The 26646-nt window shown below is 43.5% G+C and overlaps 2 protein-coding genes across 3 annotated transcripts in view; one reads left to right on the top strand and one right to left on the bottom strand.

Moving 5' to 3' along the window:
• ENTPD5 (ectonucleoside triphosphate diphosphohydrolase 5 (inactive)) overlaps positions 1–3446 on the top strand; it is a 47201-nt gene extending 43755 nt beyond the window's left edge. The window contains 2 exon segments of the mRNA XM_059373774.1: positions 78–193; positions 2825–3446. Coding sequence (XP_059229757.1) covers positions 78–193; positions 2825–2911 — 203 coding nt within the window. The 3' untranslated portion in view covers positions 2912–3446.
• A 6473-nt stretch (positions 3447–9919) lies between these two features.
• On the bottom strand, positions 9920–26569 carry COQ6 (coenzyme Q6, monooxygenase). Of its 2 annotated transcripts, none has more exons than XM_059373772.1 (12): positions 26356–26569; positions 19104–19238; positions 17746–17804; positions 17333–17456; positions 14956–15086; positions 13963–14070; positions 13813–13875; positions 13349–13456; positions 11347–11519; positions 11128–11243; positions 10795–10961; positions 9920–10046 (listed from the first exon to the last, which is right to left on the bottom strand). In XM_059373772.1, the coding sequence occupies exons 1-12, from the start codon at positions 26519–26521 to the stop codon at positions 10017–10019; spliced, it is 1380 nt and encodes a 459-aa protein (XP_059229755.1). In that variant the 5' UTR covers positions 26522–26569; the 3' UTR covers positions 9920–10016. The 2 variants fall into 2 exon arrangements, with proteins under 2 accessions (XP_059229755.1, XP_059229754.1); XM_059373771.1 differs by having other exon boundaries at positions 11317–11519; positions 26356–26567.
• Positions 26570–26646: the final 77 nt, after the last annotated feature.

Raw genomic sequence — 26646 nt, forward strand, 5'->3', positions numbered from 1 at the left:
CTCTAGTGAGAGAAAATCGTACACCTGCCACCTGGTGGCAAACTTAAATTCTCCTCTTCACTCTCCCTCCCTTTCAGTGTGTGATAACTTGGAAAACTTCACCTCGGGCAGTCCGTTCCTGTGCATGGATCTCAGTTACATCACAGCCCTGTTGAAGGACGGCTTTGGCTTTGTAGACAGCACCGTCTTACAGGTAAGAGAGGATCGTAAAACAGTCTGCTGACTTGGGAATTAGGAAAAGCACTTTTGTGGTGATCAGAGTAGCTGCAGGCGGAATTATGCGGGCTGTGGGCGAGGGGCTGTGCAAGACATCACAAACGCGGGAAATTGGCTTGATGCAACGGTAGCTTCTAAGTATATTCCCAGGCAAGCTATCCCAGGGGTCACAGAGCAGAAGGCTTGCATCCCGAATCAAGGGGCCCAAGTCACATGGTTTATTAAAGCCAGTTCAGAGGGCAAGGGCAAGAAGCACAGGGAAGGCAGTGGGGCTAGGAACACACAGGATAGGGTACAGGCGTGTTGGAAGTGCCGGACTCTTAAACCCTGGGTTCATATTTCCTGCATCTCTCTGTTGCTGACAGTATGGTTGTAAGTACTAGAGCTGATCAAGGGGACCCAGGGACAGGAGATGCCTGTGGCTGTCACATAAATTTGTTCAGTTTGGAGAGGCACAGGGACAGATACACTGGCTGGTAGCATGCGTGCGCTCATTAGCCCGTCAGATGGTTTTATTTGGCCTAGGACAAAAGGGTGTCCTCCGTGAGTGGGTTATTCCAGTTCTCATTGGCGTTGAATGCCTTGTGTATATGTAGTATGTCTTACTTTATATGTGCCGCATATATTCGGTGTCTCGTGAATCGTGGGTCCCTCTTTGTCTTCCTTTTCCATCCACTTGTGCGCGCTCCGCTTTGTCTGTAGGAAAACATCTTTTCATGTTTCATCCATCCCACTGACTTTCTTTTCTCCTGTACCGTAGTGGAATGACTATACGTTATGGTTACAAGATAATTAAGATAAAAAATCTTGTCCTCAAGTAGCATATAGTCTTATTAGAGGAGATGTGACAAAAATAGAAGTATGGCACAGGCAACTTTGAACTTTGCACTAAAGGTATTTGGATTTAACGCATTGCATCTGACAGGAATATCAACATTTAAGGTGCTTACCAAAGAATTACTTGCCAGAAGAGTCAGTATCACGAAGTATTTAAAGGATGACTCCATTGTCCATCAAATCTGGGCTCACGTTCTGTGTCTGCAAGCTTACCACCTCTGTAACCTAAGTGATTTACTTCCCCTCTCTAACTTTTAGGTTTCTCATCCAAACTTAGGGATCTTTACCTATTTCCTAGGGCTGTTATAAAAATTGAGATACTGTATGTAAGGCAAAATGCCTGGCACATAGAAAGTTATTAATATTGGTATTATCAGTGTAGGCATTTCACACCAGTTGGGGATAGATTTGTGGATAAGAAAGGTTATCTTAAGTCCTTAATACATACAAAGTTAACTTCCTCTACTTAAGGATCAACAATAACCGTGTCATTTATTTATTTATTTTTAAAGCAGATTTTATTTATTTATTTGACAGAGAAATCACAAGTAGGTAGAGAGAGAGAGAGAGGAAGAAGCAGGCTCCCTGCAGAGCAGAGAGCCTGATGTGGGACTTGATCCCAGGACCCTAAGATCATGACCTGAGCCGAAGACAGAGGCTCAACCCACTGAGCCACCCAGGCGCCCTAACCGTGTCATTTAAAGACAGTTTTCTGTCATTTCCAGTGCTGCCATCCTTTTAGTCTTTGTTATTTCAATGGTGGCAGAATTAAATTCAGTGACAGGCATTTCTCTGGCCCAGAGGCCACTTTATTTCAGCTTCTTCACCCTTGGGCCAGCAGCCCAGGCCTGAGGGCAGAGGAGCATTGGGGGTTGTGGGGGGCACTCCCAATCTTACTCACATGTCACAAACTAAATCTCAAGGTGGTGGTTCACTGCCTTTCTTCCCAGTTTTTGTCATAGTGCCTAGTATAGATTTCATCAGGTCAACACAGAAGCAGAAGTATTGTATCATAAGAAATTAGTCCTAGAAAGACAGACTAAATCCAGTTCACTGATTTCCAGACTCTTTCGTGTGTGGTGTTATCAGTGGTGACATCACTGTTCAACAGAAGCTTCCACAGAAGGCCAGTAAAGCTGATCAAAGTTTTGCTGTCTGGTGGAAGCAGAGAAAGGGGGCCTGGAACTCCTTTAGCATTTGGCCTCCCTTGCTCTTTCAAAGCACTTCCAAGAATTCCTAAGATTCTAAAGAAAACAGTTTGATAAATACTAATCTAATCTGTTTGTTACATAGTAGAGGAAATCAGGTCTAAACACTTGCCCGAAGTCACTGAACTAACTGAGGCACAACCTGGCTAGAATGCCTTAAATGCCTTGATTGGTTATTAATTAGTGCTTAAGAAATTTTGGTTATTTACAGAGTATGAATTGAGAAGTTTGGTATGTTCTTTGCTACCTCTAAATCTATTCCCAGTTCCTCATGTATTCAGTTCTGGGGTAGGGAAAGAATTCAGAAGCCTCTTTCAAGAAGGTCTGGGTGAGACCCCTTCCTGGGCCAGAATTTTCAGAGATCAGATTGGCAGGTGTAAGCCACGGCAGGAAGGAAACTGTTACACTGTGGGTAGTGGGAAGCCTCCCAAGACAGGCTACCCCAAATTTTACCTTGGTCTGGCCATGTGGATGATCTTTGTAGATACTCTCTGCCTGTGTCATGTTTGCTAGAGCTGAAAATTGATGCAGATGTGAACTTTTTTTTTTTTCCTCCTCAACAGCTCTCAAAGAAAGTGAACAACATAGAGACAGGCTGGGCCTTGGGGGCCACCTTCCATCTGCTGCAGTCCCTGGGCATCTCTCACTGAGGCCAAGCCCTTCTTCTGAGGACTGCATTCTCCAACAACCTTTCTAAAAGTAGGAGAAAGGACTCAGTCATGTTCTGAGCCAGTCTGAGGATAGCCTGGACTGAAGCCCCGCAGCTGGATTCATCAGGTAGAAGGGGGTTTTGGACGCAAGTCTTGCCCTTGAGTCTAGAGATTTGGGACTCATTAAGTTTATACATTTAATGTGAACTGTTGACCTAACCACTCTGCTTGCACAGCTGGCACCAGAATCTAAAGCTTTGAGATTCTTCGTGTGTCACAAAGCCAAAAGCGCTTTGGAACTTAACCTTGGAGAGCCTAGGGACAGGTCCTTGGGAACCAAAGAAAAATCTCATTTCAACCCTTTGAGTGCCTCATTCCTTTGAACATACTCTATTTCCTCTTCCATGTTAAACTAAGCCCACTGATTGCAGTCTCATGCGATGTCAACACCAGTATTTTTCTCCTCCTCATACACATTGCTGTGTCCCGCCTTTATTTCCACCCAGCTCCCCTAAAAAAGAGAAAGAAGAAAATACCTGCTTTTGCTTTTCATGTGTAACTTCAAGGGGGGAAAAAGGTAACGAATCTGAAATTATGTGATCCTGCTTTCCGCCATTTCCAGCCAGACAGCTGAGAGGCATCCTAAATCTTGGCCAGACGGGAGGGCAGCTCCTAGCTGTGCAGACCCCATCTTAGAAACGGAGGACAGCCAGTCTAAGGACAGGGTTTGGGAGGGGTGGCTTCCTTGAATAGACCACCCTCTTTAATCAACTTTTAATCGACACCCTGGGATTAACTACCACATCCAACTTCACAGGACTGTGTGTGTTCAGCGCCCATACTTCCTCCCAAGCTAATGCATTTAATTTCTCATCCTAAATGTGTTTTCTTTGTATTTCTAAGATCTGGCCTCTAGATTTTGGGCACAGCTCCTTTCAGGTTGTCCTTTAATTCTCCATTATTTAGCAGTACCTCTTACTGCCCTGGTGCTGATCATTTTAGCTAACTTCCTGTAAATTGTTTGCCTAGTTCCACAGTTTCTGAGATCCTTTTTGGTGGTATCTAACATTTGATTTGGTTGGACATTTGGGCCCACATCAGTACGGTGGATTTTCTTTCTGAGTTTGAGTGTTCAGAACTCTTGATTCTATTAATTATTTTCCCTGAAAGTCATTATCTTGTGTGTATATATATATATATATATATATATTTTTTTTTTTTAACATGACCATTATCTGCTGCTTCTCTACCCACTCGAGTGCTCTTGGACTTGAAAGATCTTTCTAAAATCTGTCTCTTTTGCCTTGGCTCCTTGCCTCCAGCTTTTTCCCAGTACAGTTTATATAAATCTGCCCAAACTTGTAGCCTTCACAGTAGATTCTTTCAGATCCTTCAGAAAAGATGGTAATATACCTGGCCCTCACATCAGCTCCTGGGGAACCTTATTTTTTAGTCTTTCCATTGAGTCAGTATTTGACATCTGGTATGTGCAAGTAACTAGGCAAATTTCCATATCTTCATCCCCCAAATTTTAGTTATTTTTAAATACATTGTGGAATTCCTTCAGATTTTTCCAACTTTTACTATACTGAGGTCACCTTTAATACTTGTTGTCTTTCTCAAAAATGCTACAGAATGAAATAATAGAATCTTTAGGATTAGGAACAGCCAAAGTTCAAACCCAATCTTATGCCCATTGAAGAGTTCCCTCAACATATCTGACTGGTTATCATTCAGCTGCTGTTTAGGGATGTGTTTAGAAGCTCACTCCGTTTTTAGACTACACTGATGTTTAAAAGAAAATCCCCTTTATATTGAGCTCAAATTATCTGTCTTCTCAGTGGTCTTAGTTCTGCTCTAATCCCTCCTTCCACAGCCTTTCAGTCCTTTGAGAAAGCTCCCAAGTCCTTTATGTCTCTTCTTTAACATACCATATGGCTTCTAGACCCATCTTTATCCAAAAAAATAGGGTGTTAGAACTAGTCATCATATACTAAATGTTGTTTCATATGATCAGGGAGAGAGACCGTTTCCTCTAGTAGAAACCAACTTGTTTTCCGAGAGGTAAACTGTGTTCACTGGACTCGTCCAGCTTGATGGGCCCAGAGAGCGAAGATCCCGTGGTGCTTACCAGCACAGCTTGTCTCGGAAGCCTGTGAACGCGGGCCGGGTACTGTTCGGCAACTCCTGTGACCATCCCCGGTACCTTCAGAAATCTTGGGTAGATGCAGTAAAATTCCAGAAGTGTATCTACATATATTCTGATTATCTTGATGAGAATATCTAGAGAATTAATTTATCCATTTTAGGAGCAGTTTGGAATGAGAATTTTTATTACTTAGAAAAACCAATTTTTCTATAATTATCCTTATTTCCCCTTAGTGTACCTTTTGGGCCTCTTGTTAAGGGGTCCTACAGAATCTAATATTGCTGGTTGTTCCCTCTCTATAAATGTGTTTTTAATGTTTCTAATACTAAGGACATGGCCAGGCACGAGCGGATGTTCTGTGTTTGTTACCACCATCACTATCGTACGAAGAACATCCTCTGTGGGTCGTGGAGGTCCTTGCAAAGTGTGCCTTAAATTCTTCCTGTCTTGCCGGATTTGGTTCGCGCACTTGCAGAGTCCATGATATCCCTACCTGGGTGGGCTACCTTTCTATATTTTGTTTAAAATGACCTTTTTTTCCCCTACAGTGACCTTTCTGGACTCTGCCTGTACTCACATGGCTTTTCACGGTAATTGCCCTATTGCGTCTGGGCCCATTTCTCCTGAGATCCCAGGAAGGTTCATGCTGTCACTTTTTTAGCATCTTAAAAATATTCTGCTTTTGCCTGTAAAACTACCCCTGTGGTAACAGATTTCTCATTCCTTCAAAAATTATTCTAAAAATAGCTTAGTTTAGCCCAAAAGCAGACTGTTTCTTCTCATTTCATCTTCAAATCAGACTTTTGGGCAAGGTCTTTTTTACAGTGTACAAATCCAGTGGATGCACAAATCTCTTTAAAAGGATTCTCTAGTACTGTGAAGTGAGGTTTTTCAAAAACCCAAAGCAAGATACCCCTTCCCTGGCAAGTCAGCCACCCGTCTGCAACCATACGTGAACAGATTCTGCTGCTAATTGAATTTCCTTTTTGACCTGGTTCCTTTTGTCAGACCTGTGCAATTAAATTATTTATTGTTTTATTACAGAACAGCCAATAGTGTCCCAGAGAGAAACCATAAATAAAATTGAAACCTGGTGCTGTGATAAGGAAATAATTAACATTAATAAGATTTCTTTTTCAGAAAGTCCCGTGCGCACCTTTAACAAAGGTTAAAGTAATTTATGTTTCATCTGCATTGCGTTAGGAATTTTAAAACAGCAATTTTAACAAAAATGCATGAATTTGGTATTTTTAATTTTTATCTTCATTAGAAGGCAATTGTGTAAGTTTATGACTGGCATTAAAAAGAATTACATAAATCTTTTTTTATTATATAAGTTCCTGGTGTACAGCTTTATAATTTAACATCCGTATACACTACAAATGATCACCACTACAAATCTAGTCATCAAACAGTTGACCTCCTCCTCCTCTGGTAACCACTAGTCTGTTTTCTGTGAGGTGGTTTTTGTTTTTTGTTTTGTTTTGTTTTATTTTGTTTGTCCTTTTGTTGAGATTCCCCATGTAAGTGAAACTGACTTTTCTCTACTACATGTGATCGTTGGCTTCTTTGTGGTAGGTTAATTGCTTTGATGTGTGTGGGTTTATTTCTGGACGCTCAGTTCTGTTCCATTTGATCTCTGTCTGTTTTTGTACCATACTGTTTTAGGTACTACACCTTTGTAGTATAGTTTGAAATTAGGGAGTGTGACATCTTCTTTGTTCTTCTTCCTCAAGACTGCTTTGGCTATTCGGGATTTAATGTGGTTCCACACAGAGTTAAGAATCATTTGTTCTAATTCTGTGTCCTATGCTGTTGGAATTTAGAGAACTACTGCATGGAGTCTAGAGATTGCTTTGGGTAATGTGGAGTTTTTAGTAATATTATTCCAACCCATAAGCACAGACTAGCTTTCCATTTGTGTGTTCAGTTCCTCAGTGTCTTTGCTGTTTAAGCATCCAGATCTTTCACCTCATTGATTACGTTTATTTATAGGTATTTTACTCTTTGTGATACAATTGTAAATGGAATTGTTTCTTTTTTTTTTTAAGATTTTATTTATTTATTTGACAGAGATCACAAGTAGGTAGAGAGGCAGGCAGAGAGGAGGAAGCAGGTTCCCCGCTGAGCAGAGAGCCCGATGCGGGGCTCGATCCCAGGACCCTGAGATCATGACCCGAGCTGCAGGCGGAGGCTTTAACCAACCCACTGAGCCACCCAGGCGCCCCTCATTTTGTTTTTTAAATGGGATTGTTTTCTTAACTTCTGGCGCTTTGTTCTTACTGTTTGGAAACACTAATTTGGAAACACCAGTTTCAGTGTATTAATTTTATATCCTGTAACTTTACTGAATTTATTTTTAGTACCGACAGTTTTTTGATGGAGTCTTTAGGGCTTTCTATATACAGTATCATGTCATCTGCAAATAGTGAGTTTTACTTCCTGATTTGGCTGCTTTTTATTTTTCTTTCTTGCCTAATTTCTGTAGCTGGGACTTACAGTACTATGACGGATAAAAGAGGTGAGAATGGGCATTCTTGTCTTGTTCCTGTTCTTAAGATGAAAGGCTTTCAGCTTTGTACCTTTAAGTATGATGCTAGCTAAAGGTTTGTCATATATGGCCTGTATTATGTTGAAGTACATTCCCCATTCCCTAATATGCCCACTTTGTTGAGAATTTTTAGCATAAATGTATATTGAATTTTGTCAGATGATTTTGTACATCTATTAAGATGATAAAATGACTTGTCTTTCCTTCTGTTAACCTATAGAATTGATTTCCGTAGGTTGAACTCTCCTTGCGTCCCTGGAGTAACTTAATTATGGTGGATGATCCTTTTTTTTTTTTTTTTTTAAGATTTTATTTATTTGACCCAGAGAGAGATATCACAAGTAGGCAGAGGCAGGCAGAGAGAACCTGAGCTGAAGGCAGAGGCTTTAACCCACTGAACCACCCAGGTGCCCCTCTATGATCCTTTTTAATGTATTATTAGATTTGTTAATATTTTGTTGAGGAGGACTTTTGCATCTGTGTTCATCAAGGATGAACCTATAAATTTTGGCCTATAAATTGTGGTATCTTTGCCTGGTTTTGGTTAATGAGAGTAATACTGGCCTTATACATTGCATTTGGAAGCTAATCCTTCTCTTTTGGAAGATTGTGAGAGGTATTAAATCTTCCTTAAAACTTTGGTAGAATTTGCCAGGGAAGCTGTTTCTAGACTTTGGTTTATTGGGAAATTTTTAATTTACGGTTTCAAATTTCCTTACTAGTAATCAGTCTATTCATATTTTGTTTTTTCATGATTATTTTGGAAGGTTGTACATTTCTAAGAATTTATTCATTTCTAGGTTGTCCAGCTTGTTGGCATGTAATTGTTCAGTGTCTCTTAGGATCCTTTGGATTTCTGTGGTAAATAAATTCAGTTATACTAACTACTTCTCTTTACTTTCCGATTTTGAGTCTGCTCTTACTTTTACTTGGTCTACCTTAGATTTGTAGATTTTATCTTTTCGAAGAACCAACTCTTAGTTTCATTCATTGTTTAATTGTCTTTTGTCTCTGTTTCTGCTTTAATCTACCTTCCACTATTCTCAGGCTTTGTTCTTTTTCTAGAAAGTTCCTTTAGATGTAAAGTTATGTTGGCAATCTGATATTTTCCTTGTTTCTTCAAGTGGGCATGAATTTCCCTCTTAGAACTGCTTTTGCTACATCTTATATATTTTGGTGTCACATTTTGGTTTTCATTTGTCTCTAGGTTTTTTAATTTCTCTTTTATTTCCTGATGACACACTGGTTGTTCAAAAGCACATTATTTAATCTCGTATTTGTGCCTTTTCCCATTTTTTTGTAATTAAGTTATAGTTGTATACCATTGTGGTCTACTTTCATACCAGAGATGCTTGATAGAATTTCCATTTTCTTTAATTTGTTGAGTCTTGGTTTTTGGCCTGATTTATTCTTGATAACATTCTACATACACTTAGGAATGTGTATTCTACCTTCTAGATGGAATGTTCTGAGTATGTATGTTATGTCCATGTGGTATAAAAGTCCAGTATTTCTGTATTGATTCTTCTGTCTGGATGAATTATCTATTGACAGGAGTGGGATATTAAAGTCTCCTACTATTACCATATTGCTTTATCTCCCTTTAGGTCTGTTAGTATCTGCAAACATCCAACGACTGAGCCACCCAGGTGCCCCCTAGTCTTTGTTTTAAAGTCTGACTGGAGTATAGCTAATCCAGTTTTCTTTTCATTTCCATGGAGTATCTTTCTGTCCGTTCCATTTTCAGTCTGGGTAAGTCCTGCAGTATCTCTTATAAGTCGTAGATGTGTTTTTTTGCCCACACAACCAGGCACTCTCTGTCTTTTGATTGGCAAATTTAGTCCATTTTCATTTAATTATTGGTAGGTATATTCTTACTGACATTTTGTTAATTGTTTTCTGTTTATTTAATTCTCTGATCTTCTTTCACTGCTCCCTTGTAGTCTGATGGCTTTCTTTAGTGTTCTGTTCAGATTCCTTTCTCATTTTCTTTTGTGTACTTACATTTTCCCCTTGTGGTTACCATGAGGTTCACATAAAGTATGTGGTGTAAATAGCAGTCTGTTTCAAGTTGATAGCAACTTAATTTTAGAAATCTTCTCTTTTCTAAATCCTCCCTCAAAAATGAATGAGACAGCACCTTAGCAATTTTTCTTTCAGTAATAAAAAGTCTTTTCAACCAAATCACAATAGTCCTTCTTTGGGGTTTTTTTGTTAGCTTGACTGATATGCCCTCCTCACAGCAAATTATCACTCATGATTTGGGGTTCACAGGCCCATAAAGCAGAAGAGAAAAAGAGACGAGAAATCTAATGTAAAGCAAATTTATTAAATCTTGAAAATATGTGACAGTCTTCAGAAAAGATGTTCATTTTTCTTCAACAGAATGTCCAGAAGGGGAGCATTCATTTGCTTGCAAAGGCTATAATCTGTTCCTGGAGAAAAATGAAATAAAATGAATGATACTTGGACTCTGTTAAGGTGTGATGGCAAGTGAAAAAATATTTTAAAATAATATATAGGAGCGCCTGGGTGGCTCAGCTGGTTAAGCATCCAACTCCTGATATCAGCTCAGGTCTTGGTATCAGGGTTGTGAGTTCAGGGCTCCATGCTGGCAGTGGAGCCTACTTAAAAATAAAATACCCAAAGTGATTAAAGCAAAAACTTAGCAAAAGTCCCAGACAAATGCTCCTCTCAAAAGTCCCTCCAAAATGTCTTTAAATGGAAGTTTCTCAAGAAAGAAGCTGGCCAAGCAGCAAAAAGAGTTTAAGCATCTTTTTTTTTTAAAGATTATATTTATTTATTTATTTGAAAGAGAGAAGCAGATTGCACCGAGTGCAGAGCCTGATGCAGGGCTTGATCTCATGACCCTGAGATCATGACCTGAGCCAAAATCAAGAGTTGGACATTAAGCTTAACCAACTGAGCCACCCAACTGCCCCTAAACAATCTTTATCTTTAAAAGTTCCTATTCACTATTTTAAGCCCTCCCTCATGTAAAGTTACTGCTTAGATGTGGGCTCTACCCCTGAGCTCAGCAAGTTTTTTGCTCATAATCAATGGGGGAGGTATTCCTAAAAAGGTAATTTTACAGCCAAGAAAATTAATTCAAAGAAATTAAGAGTCATTGGCCAAGTCCTTCCTCAGTGAGCAAGACTCCTGGAGAGCCGTGAGTGACCTTACTTTGAGTGGAGACACTGCATTTGTGGCCTGCAAGCCCCATGTCCGGAGCAGCACCAGCGGAGCGGCCCTGGTGGAGTAAAGCCTTTTCAGTAGGTCAGTAGCAGCCAGAAGAGCAGTGTTGTGACGCTGTCGATCTGTTTCATAACCTGTGAGATGGCTCATAGAGCCTGGAGGAAGGAGGAAAGGTGTAAATCTCTGATCTTATAATGAAGCTGTTCCCCAGTAAGCCAGACACAGTGATGCCTACCACATCTGGCTCTGGAGGGGCATTCTGGAGCCCGATCTTCCCTGACTGTATGACCTCCGGAACTTCTGAGGCACCTGAATCCTTACCTAAGTCCTTCCCGTTGAAGGCTGCAGCACTGAGGTGACGGACCAAGCTGGAGACATCCCCGAAGCCCATGTTGACACCTTGTCCTGCAAGTGGATGGACTCTGTGCGCTGCATCCCTAAGAGGAAAGCAGAGCTCAGGTACGGCCTCCTGCAGCACAGTGAGAAGACAGCCCTGCCCTGTCATCTTACCCGATGAGAGCCAGCCGCGGGCGGACGTACTCGGCAGCATGTCCCAAGCCAAGTGGAAACAGCACTCGGCTTTTGGCATCCACCCGGGCTACACTTGGGGGCATCTGGCGAGCGGAGACCTTCGTGGGCTTCAGAAAGGCGACAGCGGACTGCAGCAGGCTGCCCGCCGCGTCGATGAGGTCCGTGTGGTTGGCATCACTCCACTGAGCCGCATCAGCCACAAACAGTAGAGATTCACCAGTGATGAAAAGGGAAGTAAAAAAATCACCAAGAAAACCCATTTTATCACTAAAGCCAAGTATTAATAGTACCTAACAAGCCTAGACTGATGTAGACCACAGGTGGCACACCCCGTAAGCAAAGGCAAAAAAACACAACTTCCTACCTTTCCCAACAGGTTTTAGAATCAAGCCAAACTGCCCACCTGTGGGCGTCCACCCTGCCCTGCACTTCACCTTAACCCTCCAAAACCATACAGCAGCCACAGCGGAGCTCATTCGACGACATCCTCGCCCCTGCCTTTCCTCCCTGTGCTTAGAATGTCCTTCTAATTCGCCGGGATGACCCCTCGGAGCACCAAGAAGCTGTGATCCTCCCTCCAAACCCTCCACTGTGTGTTTCCCTCCTCTGTGCTTCCGTGAACATCCTGTGATTACTTTCACCAGTTGTTGCTTCAGTAGCTTCCTCCATCACTAGACTGTGAGCTTCCTGAAAGCAGGACTGTGTCTCATCTGTCTGCCTCCAGACTCCCACCTAGAAGGCGCGCGGGACGTGTCCGTGATTGCCCTGCAGAAGCCCGTGGCAGGAGCACATGCGAACTGACCAACAGGGCAGCCTTCACCATCTGCCTTGGAAGCCACTTAGTGTGTTCAGTTCCTGTCACTCCTGTTGCTGCTCTAGAGCAGGGAAGCCCAAGTTCTTCAGTCTAAATGACTGGAAGTCACTAGTGAGGTGGCAGTTTGGTGGTTAAAACCACAGGTTCGAGGGGCCAGCCTGACTGCCAAACCCAGCCTTACCCCCCGGCTCTCTGACCTTGGGCAGATAGCTACGAGCATGGTAACAGCGCCCTCCTCGATGGGTCACTGCATTAAATGGACAGGTGCAACCCTTCGCCTGTGCGTAGCACATAGTAAGTGTTCAGTGAATCTTACTGATTGTTACTATTAGTTGAATTCAGATATATGTGGTGCTTAAGCTCCGAAATTACTGCTGCCAACATTGAAGGCTGTGTCTACTCCAGAATAATTGTTACCATTTTTTGAGCACCTACAATATACTAGGTGTGCTCCAAGCATCTTACATCAATTCTCTCATTTGAAAAATCTTTAGGCTCGGGGTGCCTGGGTGGCTCAGTGGGTTAAAGCCTCTGCTTTTGGCTCAGGTCATGATCCCAGTGACCTGGGATTGAGCCCCGCATCAGGCTCTCTGCACGGTGGGGAGCCTGCTTCCCTTCCTCTCTCTCTGCCTGCCTCTCTGCCTACTTGTGATCTCTGTCAAATGAATAAAAATATAATCTTTTAAAAAAATAAATAATAAAAATCTTTAGACTTTTATTATTGTTATTAAACCCTGAGAGGCTGGTGATACTATTCCCATTTCCTAGGAGATTAACAGGCAGAAGCAGTACTAAACCCATGTGTCTACAAGACTTTCTCTTAAGCTCCCTGCTAAACTGTGCTCAGCTCCTTTAAGAACATGTCTAATGAATCAGGCTTCAAAGGTTCAGGTACTTCAAACCTAGTACAGCTATTCAGAATTAGTCAAGTAGTTACAGCTTCAGAAAAAAGGGCCAATGCTAACTACTGCCCAAGCAGCTGTTACAGTCAGCGCAGCAGCCGCCCACAACCGTCAAAAAAGCACAGAAGTTACTGATTTGCGCTGTTTTGCATTTCCCTGAATGCCCTCCCGTCCACATAGCCCAGATCAAAAGCTACAGTTACTATAGGGGCTGCTGGTTGGTTATTCCTTTTTCCTTCATCAAAACCACCTTTCTGTATCTCCCTGCAACCCAGCAGGACATGCTTATACTCACGAAGGCAGAGTTAACGGTATCCACGAACTTCTCTTCATCCATGCTGACGAGCTCCGCTGCATGTTCATGGGATGTGGACCAGACCAAGGAACTCAAGGTGTCTGAGAGCTGCGTCAAATGAACATCAATAGTAGAGCGCCTGCGTGGCTCAGTCGGATGATTTCGTCTCAGATCATGATCTCGGGGCTGGGAGATCGAGCCCCAGACAGGGCTCTGTGCTTGAGATCCTCTCCCCACACCCCTCCCCTCACTTGCAAGCACCCAGGTCCAAAAAAAAAAGAACATCAATACTAAGGGCAAGACTTCTGTTCTTGGGAGCTCTCAGGCTTGAAGGGAGTAACGGGAAACAAAGTTAGCCTGGGCATATTCCCTTGAAACCAGAAAAAGACTGACAGAAGGTGAAGCCCTAAGAGAGGAAGGCTGGGCGCGCTGAAGCAGACTGATCCGCTGGAAGGACCTCTTACCGGGAGCAGAGCAATGGGCCCCGACGGAAGGAATCTCTGCCAAGCTACGTTGTTTTCTGTGGCCTACGACAGAGGAAGCATTCTCACGAAAAGGACTTAGTACCCACAGAACACGAGCGGGGGCCCCAGCTGGTGGGCTCAGGCTCTCACCTCCGACAAGTGCAGAGTAGCCACGACAGCAGACTGATCGTAGCTCCAGCTGACATTCTGAATCCCAGCAGCCTGCCGCACGCCTGAGTTGTGACCATCTGCACCAATCTGCGTGGAAACGAGTCTGTCAAGTCTTAGAACTCCTTAATACCCGAAACTGTTGCAGAAGTGTGTCTCTGTCCCCTTCAGTTCTCTCTAGTTCCAACTCTCGTTCACAAGCTCGGCGGCGGCGGGCAACCTGTCATCACGCCCACCTCACTCACAGCCCCTGGAGGGGGCAGCCTTACCTATGGAACCCCAGTGTCAACTAATGGACCAAAGCTGGACCTCAGCCCATGAGGTGCCAGCCATAGGTTAACTTGGCCAGATTCTCTTGATATTTGACCTAGAAGTTAACGAGGCAGGCACCGGAGCTGAACAGTCCTGCTGGAAGGTTAGGAATGGCTGCCCAACAGAAGGGGAAGCTGGCGCCTGGCGCACAGAGAGAGAGAGAGACAGGGGAAGCGTAGGAGGGGAAGGGACTCCAGGACTCCCGCGAGGGCAAGAACCACCTCCACTGCGGCTGCTGTTCCTGCGCCCCTTTTCTTTCAAGACCTAAGATGGTCCAGGAGACTGCTTCCTATACCCAATTTATTTTTTTTCCCCCAAGATTTTATTTATTTATTTGATAGAGATCACAAGTAGGCAGAGAGGCAGGCAGAGAGGATGGGGAAGCAGGCTCCCTGCTGAGCAGAAAGCCCGGTGTGGGGCTCGATTCCTGGGCCCTGGGATCATGACCTGAGCCGAAGGCAGAGGCTTTAACCCACTGAGCCACCCAGGCGCCCCTCTATACCAGATTTAAAAGACCATCTTGAGTTGGCCTGAGTGAGTACTGGTCCTAATAACCAAAAGCTTTGCCCAAAATTATAGCTTAAATCTAAAACAAAAGACCCTAGAGTCTAGGATAAGCTATGGATACTCAAGACCCCTGGCAAAACAAGAATTTTCAACTACCAACAATTTAGTCTGGAGGGTGCTGCCATCACCTAGGGTAATATGAACCCAAGGGCTGGAGTCCGCCATGGTGAAGGGATAAGGCCAGGTATAGCCGACTGCTCTGCTCCTGTAGAGAACCGTCACCCGGTCTAGGAGGTCAGAGAGAGAAAACAAAACATCAGAAAGGCCCCCCACATGGGCTGAGGCAAAAATCGTACCTAAATCTAAAGCGAGCTCTAAGGATAGCAGTCTCATCGTCTACTCGTGAACAAGAACAGTAAAATCTACAAAATAACTCCTGTAATAAATGCTACAGTCTGAGAGCTGATAAATGACAGGGCCACAGGGATAAGTCAATGTCATAAACAAATAAGTAAATAAATAAATACTCAGCCCTCACTGAATGACCAGCCCAGGGATGCTCTCTTCTCATCCCCACACTCCTGCTCTTCTAGGTTCACTCTGTGCCTAAGTGATGCCACATGCTTTCAGAATCAACAGGGTGGGAATGCCAGGGGCTCAAAGAAGTTCTAGATTTCCTAAGACTCTTCTTGCCACTGGAAATATTTTTACTTTTCTGATTGTAAAGATGATATGCTTTTGAAGTATGAACAACAAAGGAAGATTTTTTTTAAGATTTTATTTATTTATTTGACAGATGGAGATCACAAGTAGGCAGAGAGGCAGGCAGAGAGAGAGGGGGAAGCAGGCTCCCTGCTGAGCAGAGAGCCCGATGTGGGACTTGATCCCTGGACCATGAGATCGTGACCTGAGCCAAAGGCAGAGGCTTTAACCCACTGAGCCACCCGGGCGCCCCAACAAAGGAAGATTTAAAAGGGATGGAAAACATTACCCTTAATCGTACCACTTAAGAGGCAACTCCAATTAAAGCTTTTCCATACAGCTTTCCAGATTACTTTCTATGCATATAGATGCATATGCACACACAGGATATGACCTACTTTTTTCACCAATGTTATGGAACATGTTTCTAAGTGACTAAATATTTGGTCTAAATTATCTTTAAAAGTTGCACATTAAGTGGGGCACCTGGTTGGCTCAGTCATTAGAGCACAGGACTCTCGATCTCAGGGCTGTGAGTTCAGGCCCCATGCTGGGTATAGAGATTTCATAATAATCTGATAAGGAATTTATATTCAGAATATATAAGGAACTCTTCTAACTCAAAAAGAAAAAGATGTTCCAGTTTTTAAATGGGCAAAAGATTCTGAATAGTTATTTCACTAAATGGCAAACAAGCAGAGGAAAGATGGGAAATACAATCAAAACTACAGTAAGAGGGGCGCCTGGGTGGCTCAGTGGGTTAAAGCCTCTGCCTTCGGCTCAGGTTATGATCTCAGGGTCCTGGGATCGAGCCCCGCTTTGGGCTCTCTGCTCAGCAGGGAGCCTGCTTCCCTTCCTCTCTCTCTCTACCTATCTCTCTGCCTGCTTGTGACCTCTGTCTGTCAAATAAATAAATACAATCTTAAAAAAAAAAGAAGAAAACTACGATAAGATACCATTTGTCACTGGGATGGCTATAATAGAAAAACAAAAGGAAAGTAAGCGTTGGCAAGGATATGGGGCAATTGGTGACCTTATATATTACTGGTGGGAAAGTGAAATGCTGCAGCCTCTCTGAAAAAGCTCAGCAGTTTCTGGAAATGTTAAACACAGAATACATGACCCAGCAGGTCTACTCCTAAGTATGCACCCAGAAAAAATGAGACCTATGTCCCTGCAAAGACTTGTACCAAATGTTCACAGCGTTATTCACAACTGCCAGAAAGTGGGAACAACCCACTGTCCGTCAACTGAAGAATGGATGAACGAAATGCACTATATTCACACGAAGGAATACCATCTGGTGATAAAAAAGAACGGACTACTAACACAGGCGGCAACATGAATGGATATCAAAGATACGCTCGGTGCAGCAGCAGACATAAAAGAACACACTGTGTATGATTCGACCTATATGAAATGTCCAGAAGAGGCAGATCCTGAGAGACCGAAAGTAGACCAGTGGTGCCAGGGGCTGCGGTTGGGAAGGGGGAATGCTGTAAGCGGACCTAAGATTTCTTTCTGAGGTGACAGAAATGTTCTAAAATGATACTGTGACTGTGGCCTAACTCTATAAGTACACTAAAAACCACTGAATTGTACACTTAAAATGGGTGAATTTTATGGTATATAAATTATTCCTGAATAAAACCGTTATTTTTATTCCTGAATTTTAAAAAAAGAAAAAACCCTAAGATATCTAACAGAGGGTTCCTTTACGGTGGATATTCAATCTCCATAAAAGGGATTCTTTTTCCCAGTAAGTCCCAGAAAAATTCTAGAGCAGTTCACCGTGCAGGGTAAAAGAAGACGTAAGAAGTGGGAGCCTCACCTGACACGGCCTCCAGCTGCTTGGTGAGAGCGCGCATGATGACGTCATTCTCCACTATGTAGCCCATGTCATCCAGATTATCCTTATCGAACATTATCAGCGCCTCTGAGCAGGCATCCCACACCTGGAAACACCGAAGGAAAGTCTGTATTATAACCCAAGGAAGAGAAAATGTCTTGCTCCGATCAGAAACAGTGCTGCCTTCCACAAGTGACAGAAGCAGGAAAATCACAATGTCAGTTCCCCAGGTAGGAGACAGAAGAGAAGAAACTTCTCTTGAGAATGCTCCCCACTCCCTTAAACTGAATGGGAAGTTCCTGCTTCCACACGAAATATGGAGAATATGGATTCCAAGATACAGAAAAGAAGATGGACAATCAAGATTATCTTGCCAGAAGTAATAAAGAAGGCACCTGCATTCGCCGAAAGGCTCTGTATCTCATGTTGCAGATGTGGTCCCAGGCACCAAAACCTACAAAAGAAAGGATCCATGTACAGGCCGGAGCAAGTTCATGCGACACAGCCCTCCTGGGCTCTGTCTCTCGAACCTGTGAAGTAAGAGATTGTTTTCAGCATTCTCCAATGACAGAAAAATACTCTCATTTTTTCCTGTTTGATGCTAGGAGTTAAACTACTCTGTTCCCAAATTCAGATTATACAGCATGAAAAAAGACCCAGCTTTCATGATCAAAAAGTCAGATCTGGGGCGCCTGGGTGGCTCAGTCAGTTAAACGTCCAACTCGGTTATAGCTCAGGTCGTGACTTCAGGGTCGGGAGACTGAGCCCCATATCAGGCTCTGCACTCTGTGGGGAGTCTGCTTGAGAGTCTCTCTCCCTCCGCCCCCCACCAAGTATTCTTTTTAAAAAGTCAAATCACATTAAAGTTAGGGAAATAAAAAAGGAAACCAAACCTGGATTTTTTTCATCATCCTACAGAAGTTAGAAACTCTCTGGGGTGCCCGGCTGGCTCAGTTAGAAGTGCATAGCAACTCTTGATCTTGGGGGTCTGAATTTGAACTCCACAGTGGGTGGAGAGATTACTTAAAAATAAAATCTTAACATTTTTTTTTAAAAGACAGTCTTTTAACTTTTTTTTTTAAAACCCATAGCACTGAACAGATTTATTCAGTGTGGACACAGTGAGCCAGACACAATTCTAGGTACTCAACATAAAGTGTGAAACCAAAGTTCCTCTGCAGCTAATATTCTGGTTGGAGAGATAGAGAGTAAAAAAAAAAAAAGACGTAATACATTGTCAGGTTAGTACTAAGTGCTACAAAGAAAAATAAAGGAATATAAGGGGCTAAAAAGTGATTGGAAGAGTCTAATTTTTGACAGGGCGGTTCTAGATAGGGGAGTAACCTCTGGCAGAGACCTACAGACCGTTTTCTAATGAGTTCCATGTGCACACACTGATTTACACTCAAAAGCATTTAGCATCCAAACTCCCTAGATCCCAAGAGGGCTGAGTCTGGGAATAAAGAGGGTATTTCTACTGGAAACCAATGGTCATAATTAGTTCATACAGTTTCAATTCAACCAATTCATAATGACCCAACATCACAAACGAAGTCCGCGTGATGAACCCACATGTCCCGAGGACATCTTCCTCAGCCTGGGAGGGAACACTGTAATGGGGCCTCATCTTCAACGATGCACTAGATTACCACACCAACGCCCTCCTCACAGGATGCTCCAGAGCCTCTGCCCTATGGGACACACTGGAAAGCCGGGAGAGACAAGAGGCTGGTTCTATGCAAGATCTACTCACTACTGAGAAGGGTTGCAGAGCCAGGGGAAATGGAGCTGACTCTGTTGCTGTAAGTTTCTGGCAATTTCTCCCATACTTTCTTTGGACCTGCTTCTAGCAACAGGATTTTCTTGTCACTGAAGTGAATATCATGTCCTAAAAAAAAAAAAAAAAAAAAAAAAAAAAGAGAGAGAGAGAGAATCAACATTTTATATCATAGTGGGAAAATCAGAATTTCTTCCCTTTCTCACTTCTAAGAGAAGCACGAGATTAACTAATTGCTTTGTCCTTAGGATACAAGTTTCTCACACGGCACACAAAAAGGAAACACCATACAAAATCCTAAGCAGTAGCTTATACCACTGTTTCAACCATGTGAATCACCCTGTCCATGGCTGCCCGGGTTTCTCTTAACAGTCCAACACCAGCCATGTGCAAAGAAGCAAATAATGACAAAGTCACAAGGAGCCAGGAGAGCTCCCTAGGTAGGAAGACCGAAGTAAAAGAGAAAGGCTGAAGTATTTAGACACCAGATTTTTTTTTTTTTAATTGCCAACTGTTTATTCAGGCCCCGCACAGGTGACCAGTGACATGCAGTTTGCCTGGGCCCACGGCAGACTGACCTGCGCCGCCGGCCCTGCTGGCCAGCAAAGGAGTTCTCAGAGGAGGCCTGTGCGAAGGGTACAGGCCCTGGGGGAAGGGGGGGGGAAGGGCAGAGCCCAGTGTCCAGGACACCAGATATTTCTAAGGTTTAAACTGTTAAGTCACGGGGCGCCTGGGTGGCTCAGTGGGTTAAGCCGCTGCCTTCGGCTCAGGTCATGATCTCAGGGTCCTGGGATCGAGTCCCGCATCGGGCTCTCTGCTCAGCAGGGAGCCTGCTTCCTCCTCTCTCTCTCTCTGCCTGCCTCTCTGCCTACTTGTGATCTCTCTCTGTCAAATAAATAAGTAAAATCTTTAAAAAAAAAAAAAAACTGTTAAGTCACTAAAAATTACAAATTGTGTTCAACAGAAAAATGGAATATTTAATAAGTGAAATTTGTTGTGGCTCTCGAGATTGAATCAAAGATAAAGAATTATTTGTAAAAGAAAAGGAGCCCCCCAAATACATCAATTGTACCTATAAATTTGGTCCTCAAACACTGGTATAGAGAAGTAAAAAGGGGACCTGGGGACTTCGGTACTGGGTGCCTGCAGCCCAGACAGACACAGGCCCTCCACCGTGTCCCAGGGAAGGACACGGACACGGTAAGCAGGGAGCTGCTGCAGCCAAGAAAGGAGAAAAAAATGTGACAGGATTATTAGAGAGAAAAGATGTAGGTTTTTACTTAGTAATGATGACAACCCCACATTTTTTGTTACCTAAAGAAGAGTGGCATTATTTTAAGATGCAACTAGGGAGGAGTGTGAAAGTCAAGGTCACTCTGGTGAACAGGCCGTGAGCTGCACCAAGACGACCAAGTTCACATGCCCCCCCCCTCCCCCACCGCCATGCGGCTCTGCCGTTTTGCACTGGAGGATGGAACAGCCGCATTCCCGCATTCCCGGAGAGGCCTGCCTTCTGGTCCATCACCCACCTCTTCCCTTCCAGGGTCTGCTCCACCCGAATGCCCTCCTGACCGCTTCCTCCCCTCCCCAGCAGGGCTATTTACAAATCTATCTCGTTTGCTACACTGTAAATTCCCTGGGGGCAGGAACCATTGCTTTTGCTATGGCTAATATTCCCAGCAACAAACTTGGGATCTCCTCAATCCGTAGATACCCAACAGACATTTTTGTTAAATGACAGACAAGGGAACTAACAGGACTAAAATACAGTCAGGTTCAATTATTTTATTTTTTAGCTATTTAACATTTTAGAAAACTCAGCTGGAGAAAAAATACTACAGAATGCAATTTACAGATAACAATGTGAGAGGGAAATACAGATGTTTCAAGCCTGAAACATACTCTTGTGGGTTTGTAGAACAATCAGGGGAAACAAACTGACTTAAGGGGAAACCAGAAGAGCCTACTGAAAAACTTGCACTTTTAAAGCAGCTGCTAAAATTTAAGTGCTCGCTGACTGCGCACCTGGGTGGCTGTCATTAAGCATCTGCCTTTGGCTCAAATCATGTTCCCAGGGTCCTGGGATGGAGCCCCATATCGGGCTCCCTGCTCAGCGGGAAGCCTGCTTCTCCCTCTCCCACTCCCCTGCTTGTGTTCCCTCTCTCGCTGTTTCTCCCTCTGTCAAAGAAAATCTTAAAAATAATAATAAAGTGGACATCGGAATAAAAAGTAAGGTTGATCACCATATAAACTACTGACAATATTCTCTGGGATACAGGCTGTGATGATCAAGGGGAAACATTACACACACAATATCTCGACAAGCTCAGAGTTTACTTGACTCCAGAGAAAACACTCCCAATGCCACACCTGCCTCTGAAAGGCTGAGATCTGCCCAAGGTCCCAGATGCTTTATAGGACAACAGTGAGGCTTGCTCACTGAATAATTCACATGAAAGATTCCAGTGGCACCTGGTGGCTCAATCATTAAGCATCTGCCTTCGGCTTGGGTCATGATCCATGATCAAGCCCCACATCAGGCTCCCTGCTCACTGGGGAGGCTGCTTCTCCCTCCCACTCCTTCCGCTTGTGTTCGCTTGTGCACTCCCTCTCTCTCTCTCTGTGTCTTTGTCAAAAAAAAAAAAGAAAATTTTAAAAAAAAAAAAAAAAAAAAAAAACCTTCCAGAGTTTTAACTTTCACATTTAACGTTTATTATTTTCTCTGCTTTTTTAGGAAATTGGCCCGTGTGTGAATTTTCTTTTGTTAACCTATGTTTGGTAGTTTGGACATAGAGCAGAAACTGTCACAACCCAGTGCACTCTGGCTCCTGACTTTTCTTTTGTAGACTTACACCAAGAAGCCTGCATTATAACTGTTTAAAAGTCAGTCTTGACTTTGAGGATTTATACTTCTGCGGAAGAGATGGAAAAAAGGAACAAGTGCAGTACAGAATTCTCTGAGTTTGTAAAAGAAAGCACTGCTGCTCTGCCTCCTTGAGGCATTGAAGAGCATTAAGATAAAGAATAAACACGGTGGGGTGCCTGGGTGGCTCAGTGGGTTAAAGCCTCTGCCTTCAGCTCAGGTCATGATCCCAGGGTGCTGGGATGGAGCCCCACATGGGGCTCTCTGCTCAGCGGGGACCCTGCTTCCCCCCGACCCCCACCTGCCTCTGCCTACTTGTGATCTCTGTCAAATAAATAAATAATCTTTAAAAAAAAAAAAAAAGAACAAACAAGGAAGGAAGAAAGTTAAATACAAATATTAACACTAAAGTTTTAGTAAGGCTAGAAATTTTTCCAGGTACATATCACACAAAATTATATAAAAAGTTGGCGAGACCTGGGTGCCTCAGTTGGTTAAACGACTGCCTTCGGCTCAGGTCATGATCCTGGAGTCCTGGGATCAAGTTCCGATTTGGGCTCCCAGCTCCATGGGGAGTCTGCTCCTCCCTCTGACCTTCCCCCTCTCATGATCTCTCTCACTCTCTCTCTCAAATAAATAGATAAAATTTTTTTTTAAAAAGTTAAGAAGTAAAGTCACTATAAGAAAATTCAGTTTTTCCACTGCTTCTTTCTCAAAGTGTGGCCTCCCAGCATCCACTCTGCACGTATCTGTCGGAAGTCCAAGCTCCTCAGCCCCACCTCGATAAACCCAATTAGTCACTGCAAGCGAAACCTGGAATCCTCAATTTTGAAATAGGCCCCACAAACTGGTAATGGGGGACTGTCTTCAAGGAGAACCAGGCAGTAAAAGTAAAAAATGGAAGTCTCACTTTACATCCTTCACAGTGTATGCCCGATACCCTTGGTATTTCAGAACACAAAAACCCTTTTGAATTTTCTGTACGTGCCTTATTCAACACCTCCAAAGAAAACAAACACTCCAGCTGATTCTTAAATGCACTCAAGCTTGGGAACCACTGTTTTAGCCCAGTGGCCAGTAGGTACAACCAAAATGGCTGTCAGGAATACCTGCCAGAGAGCTGTGTGTCTCAAAAAGGCTTTTTAACTCCCAATTACCAACTTTTGCTACTTAACCTGAGTTTTAACTTTCTTGTCTGCACAATTTACAATAAGACTGTAGAGAGTAAGTAGATGCAACATGTGTCAATCAGACTACAATTAAAAGATTATGACACAGAGCAGCTGCTTCTGCTCATGAGTCCTGTCACCTTGCTTCAATAAAACCACCTTTTAGCACCCCCCAAAATTATGAGGATTAAGTAAAAATGTTCTGCAAAATAGTTTTTCTTAAAGATTTCATTTATTTATTTGACAGAGATACGGCGAGAGAATACAAGCAAGCAGAATGGGAGAGGGAGAACTAGGCTTCCGTGGAGCAGGGAGCCTGATGCGGGGGTTCCATCCCAGTGCCCTGGGATCATGACCTGAGACCAAGGCAGATGCTTAACGACTGAGCCACCCAGGTGCCGCTATGCAAAATACTTTAAGAGATGCCTATCCATAACAAGTACTCAATAACTGATGACTATGTTATTTATTTATTTATTTATTTATTTTTAAGATTTTATTTATTTATTTGACAGAGAACACAAGTAGGCAGAGAGGCAGGCGGAGAGAGAGAGAGAGAAGCAGGCTCTGCATTGAGCAGAGAGCCCGATGCGGGGCTCGATCCCAGGGTTCTGGGATCATGACCTGGGCCGAAGGCAGAGGCTTTAACCCGCTGAGCCAACCAGGCGCCCCATGACTATGTTTTTTATAATGACTTTGAGACTCAAGCCAATTAGCTCCTACAAAGCATTGTTTCCCACCAGTATCCCAAAAGGGAGACACCCTAGGGGAGATGTGGCTGTCATACCTTATTCTTAAGTCAACAAAGACTTTTATATTATTAGTGATCTTTAATTTGTGAGGTCAGAAAATTCAGATCCAATTTCTGCAAGTCACTATACAATTGTTAAAACCATGGGCACCTGGGTGGCTCAGTGGGTTAAGCCGCTGCCTTCGGCTCAGGCCATGATCTCAGGGTCCTGGGATCGAGTCCCGCATCGGGCTCTCTGCTCAGCAGGGAGCCTGTTTCCTCCTCTCTCTCTGCCTGCCTCTCTGCCTACTTGTGATCTCTGTCAAATAAATAAATAAAATCTTAAAAAAAAAAAAAAAAAAAGATCTGGGGGCACCTGAGTGGGATCAGTTGCTTGAGCGTCTGGCTCTTGATTTTGGCTCAGGTCATGATCTCAGGGTCCTGGGATCCAGCCCCACATTACACTCTGCATTCAGGGGGAATCTCCTTTTCTCCCTCTTCCTCTGCCTCTTCTCTCCCCACATCCGCCCCCTATCCTATGCACACAAACGCTCTCTCAGATAAATAAATCTTTTTTAAAAAGGGCATAAGAACTGGAGTTTGGTGACCTGTGTTCAAGTTCTCAGTCTACTACTACCAGTTGTAAGACTCTGGTCCTTAGGGGAGCCTGGGTGGCTCAGTCTTTAAGCCTCTGCCTCTGGCTCAGGTCATGATCCCAGGGTCCTGGGATGGAGCCTGGCATCGGGCTCCCTGCTCAGCGGGAAGCCTGCTTCTCCCTTTACTACTTCCCCTGCTTGTGTTCCCTCTCAGTCAAATAAATAAATAAAATCTTTAAAAAAACAAAAACAAAACACTCTGGTCCTTACTTAACCTTGCTAAGCAAGTTTACTCACATAAAATATGAAAAGAGTATATCACAGTGAAGTGAACCACACTATAGTACATATGTAAAAGCAAAGTCCTCACCTCACCTTACACAAAGTTGAACTCCAAGTGGATCACAGACTTAAATCCAAAAGCTAAAACTACAAAACTCTTAGAACACAAGAATGAATCTTCATGACTTTGGGTTAACTAATGATTTCTTAGATATGACACCAAAAGTGTAAAAAAAGTGGTAAAAACCTGACAAGTTGAACATTATCAAAATTAAAAATTAAAAATTTCTGTTTCAAAGGACACCGCCAAGAAAATGAAAAGGCCACCCATAAAATGAGAAAATATTTGCAAATCATTTAGCTGTTAAAGGACCTGTGCCCTGACTAAACAAACAATCAAACAAATACAACTCTTAGAACTCAATAATAAAAAGACAAATTGCCCAAAATGGGCAAAGGGAGGTGTCTAGCTGGCTTAGTTCACAGAGCATGCAACTCTTGATTGTGGGCTCCTGAGTTCAAACCCCACAATGGAAAGAAATTACTTTAAAAAAATCAAAATAAGATGGCAAAGATTCTGAACAGGCATATCTTCAAAGAAAAACAAATAAGCATATGAAAGGGTATTTGACATCATTAGTCATTAGGGAGATTCAAATCAACCCAGGAGACACCACTTCACACCCATCAGGATGACTCTAAACAAAAGTACAAGAGTGCTGTGCAGGACATGGAGAAACTGGCCCCCTCACACAGCTGGTGGGAATGTAAAATGGTGCAGCCACCTTGGAATACCATTTGGCAGTTCTTCCAGAGTTACCATGTGTGTTACCCCGCAATTCCACTCCTAGAAATGGATATATTCAAGTAACCAAAAATGTATGTTTACACTAAACCCTGTAACAACAATAATAACATTATTCAAAACAGTCCGGAAGTGTAAACAACCCAAACATCCGTCAACTAATAAATGCATAAAGCAAATGTAGGACATCCACACCACGCAGAATTACTCAACCGTAAAAAGTACTGGTGCACACAACTTGGATGAACCTTTAAGATATTAAGCAGAATCCAAGTATATGAAAATGTCAGGAAGAAGCAAATCTGTAGAGACAAAAAGTTCACAAGTGGTTGCCTAGGGCTGAGGAGCTTTGGGGGAAAATGGGCAGTGAATGCTAATTGGATCCTGTTTCTTTAGGGGGTGATAAAAATGTTCTAATATCCATGGTGATGATGGATGCACAACCTGCTAATATACTAAAAACCACCGTATGCTTAAAGGGGTGAATCTTACGGTATGCAATTATATCTCAAAGAAGCTACTTTCTAAAAGAAACGAAACGCCTAGCCCGATACAATGCCGGATAACTTACAACCGTGTCCGTTCCTAAATAACAACCGGCAGGATTTAGCATGATTCCTAAGGACCCACCCACTTTTGACCCTTCGGAACCCAGAAGGACCAAGCGCTTGGCGTGGGGCTCCTCTCGGCAGGGGAAAGAGCGCAGGAGCTCAGGGCTCCCACGGTCCTCACAGTTGCTCCACGGCCGCCCTCCCCGCCAATACCGCCTGGAGCTCCGCTTACCCAAGGCACAGGCCATGGCGGTACCCACCAGGCCTCCGCCCGACACCACCACATCGTACAGCGTGTCTGCCTTGGCGCCGGACCACCTCCGGCAGGACAGCAGCGGGCCTCTCCCAGCCGCTGCAGGGGCAGCCCTCCACCGGCTCACAGCCAGGCGGGCCGCCATGGTGCTGACCTGCAACGTACTTGCGCACCACTAGGCCCTCCTTTTGCTGCGCTTCCGGAACAGAGCTCTCCAATCACTAGCTGCTTCCGCCCCGGCCTCAGAGCCGGAAATAGAACCCGCAAAGA

The sequence above is a fragment of the Mustela nigripes genome, chromosome 13 (assembly GCF_022355385.1).
Source record: "Mustela nigripes isolate SB6536 chromosome 13, MUSNIG.SB6536, whole genome shotgun sequence".
NCBI classification, from domain to species: domain Eukaryota; kingdom Metazoa; phylum Chordata; class Mammalia; order Carnivora; family Mustelidae; genus Mustela; species Mustela nigripes.

Excerpts from the sequence above, each read along its gene's own strand:
- COQ6 (XM_059373771.1), bottom strand. The coding sequence starts at position 26,521 with ATGGCGGCCCGCCTGGCTGTGAGCCGGTGGAGGGCTGCCCCTGCAGCG. Across the intron at positions 13,457-13,812 it reads GGCCCATTGCTCTGCTCCCG|CTCTCAGACACCTTGAGTTC; the intron begins GTAAGAGGTCCT and ends CATTTGACGCAG. Across the intron at positions 11,520-13,348 it reads ATACCGTTAACTCTGCCTTC|TGGAGTGATGCCAACCACAC; the intron begins GTGAGTATAAGC and ends GATGCGGCTCAG.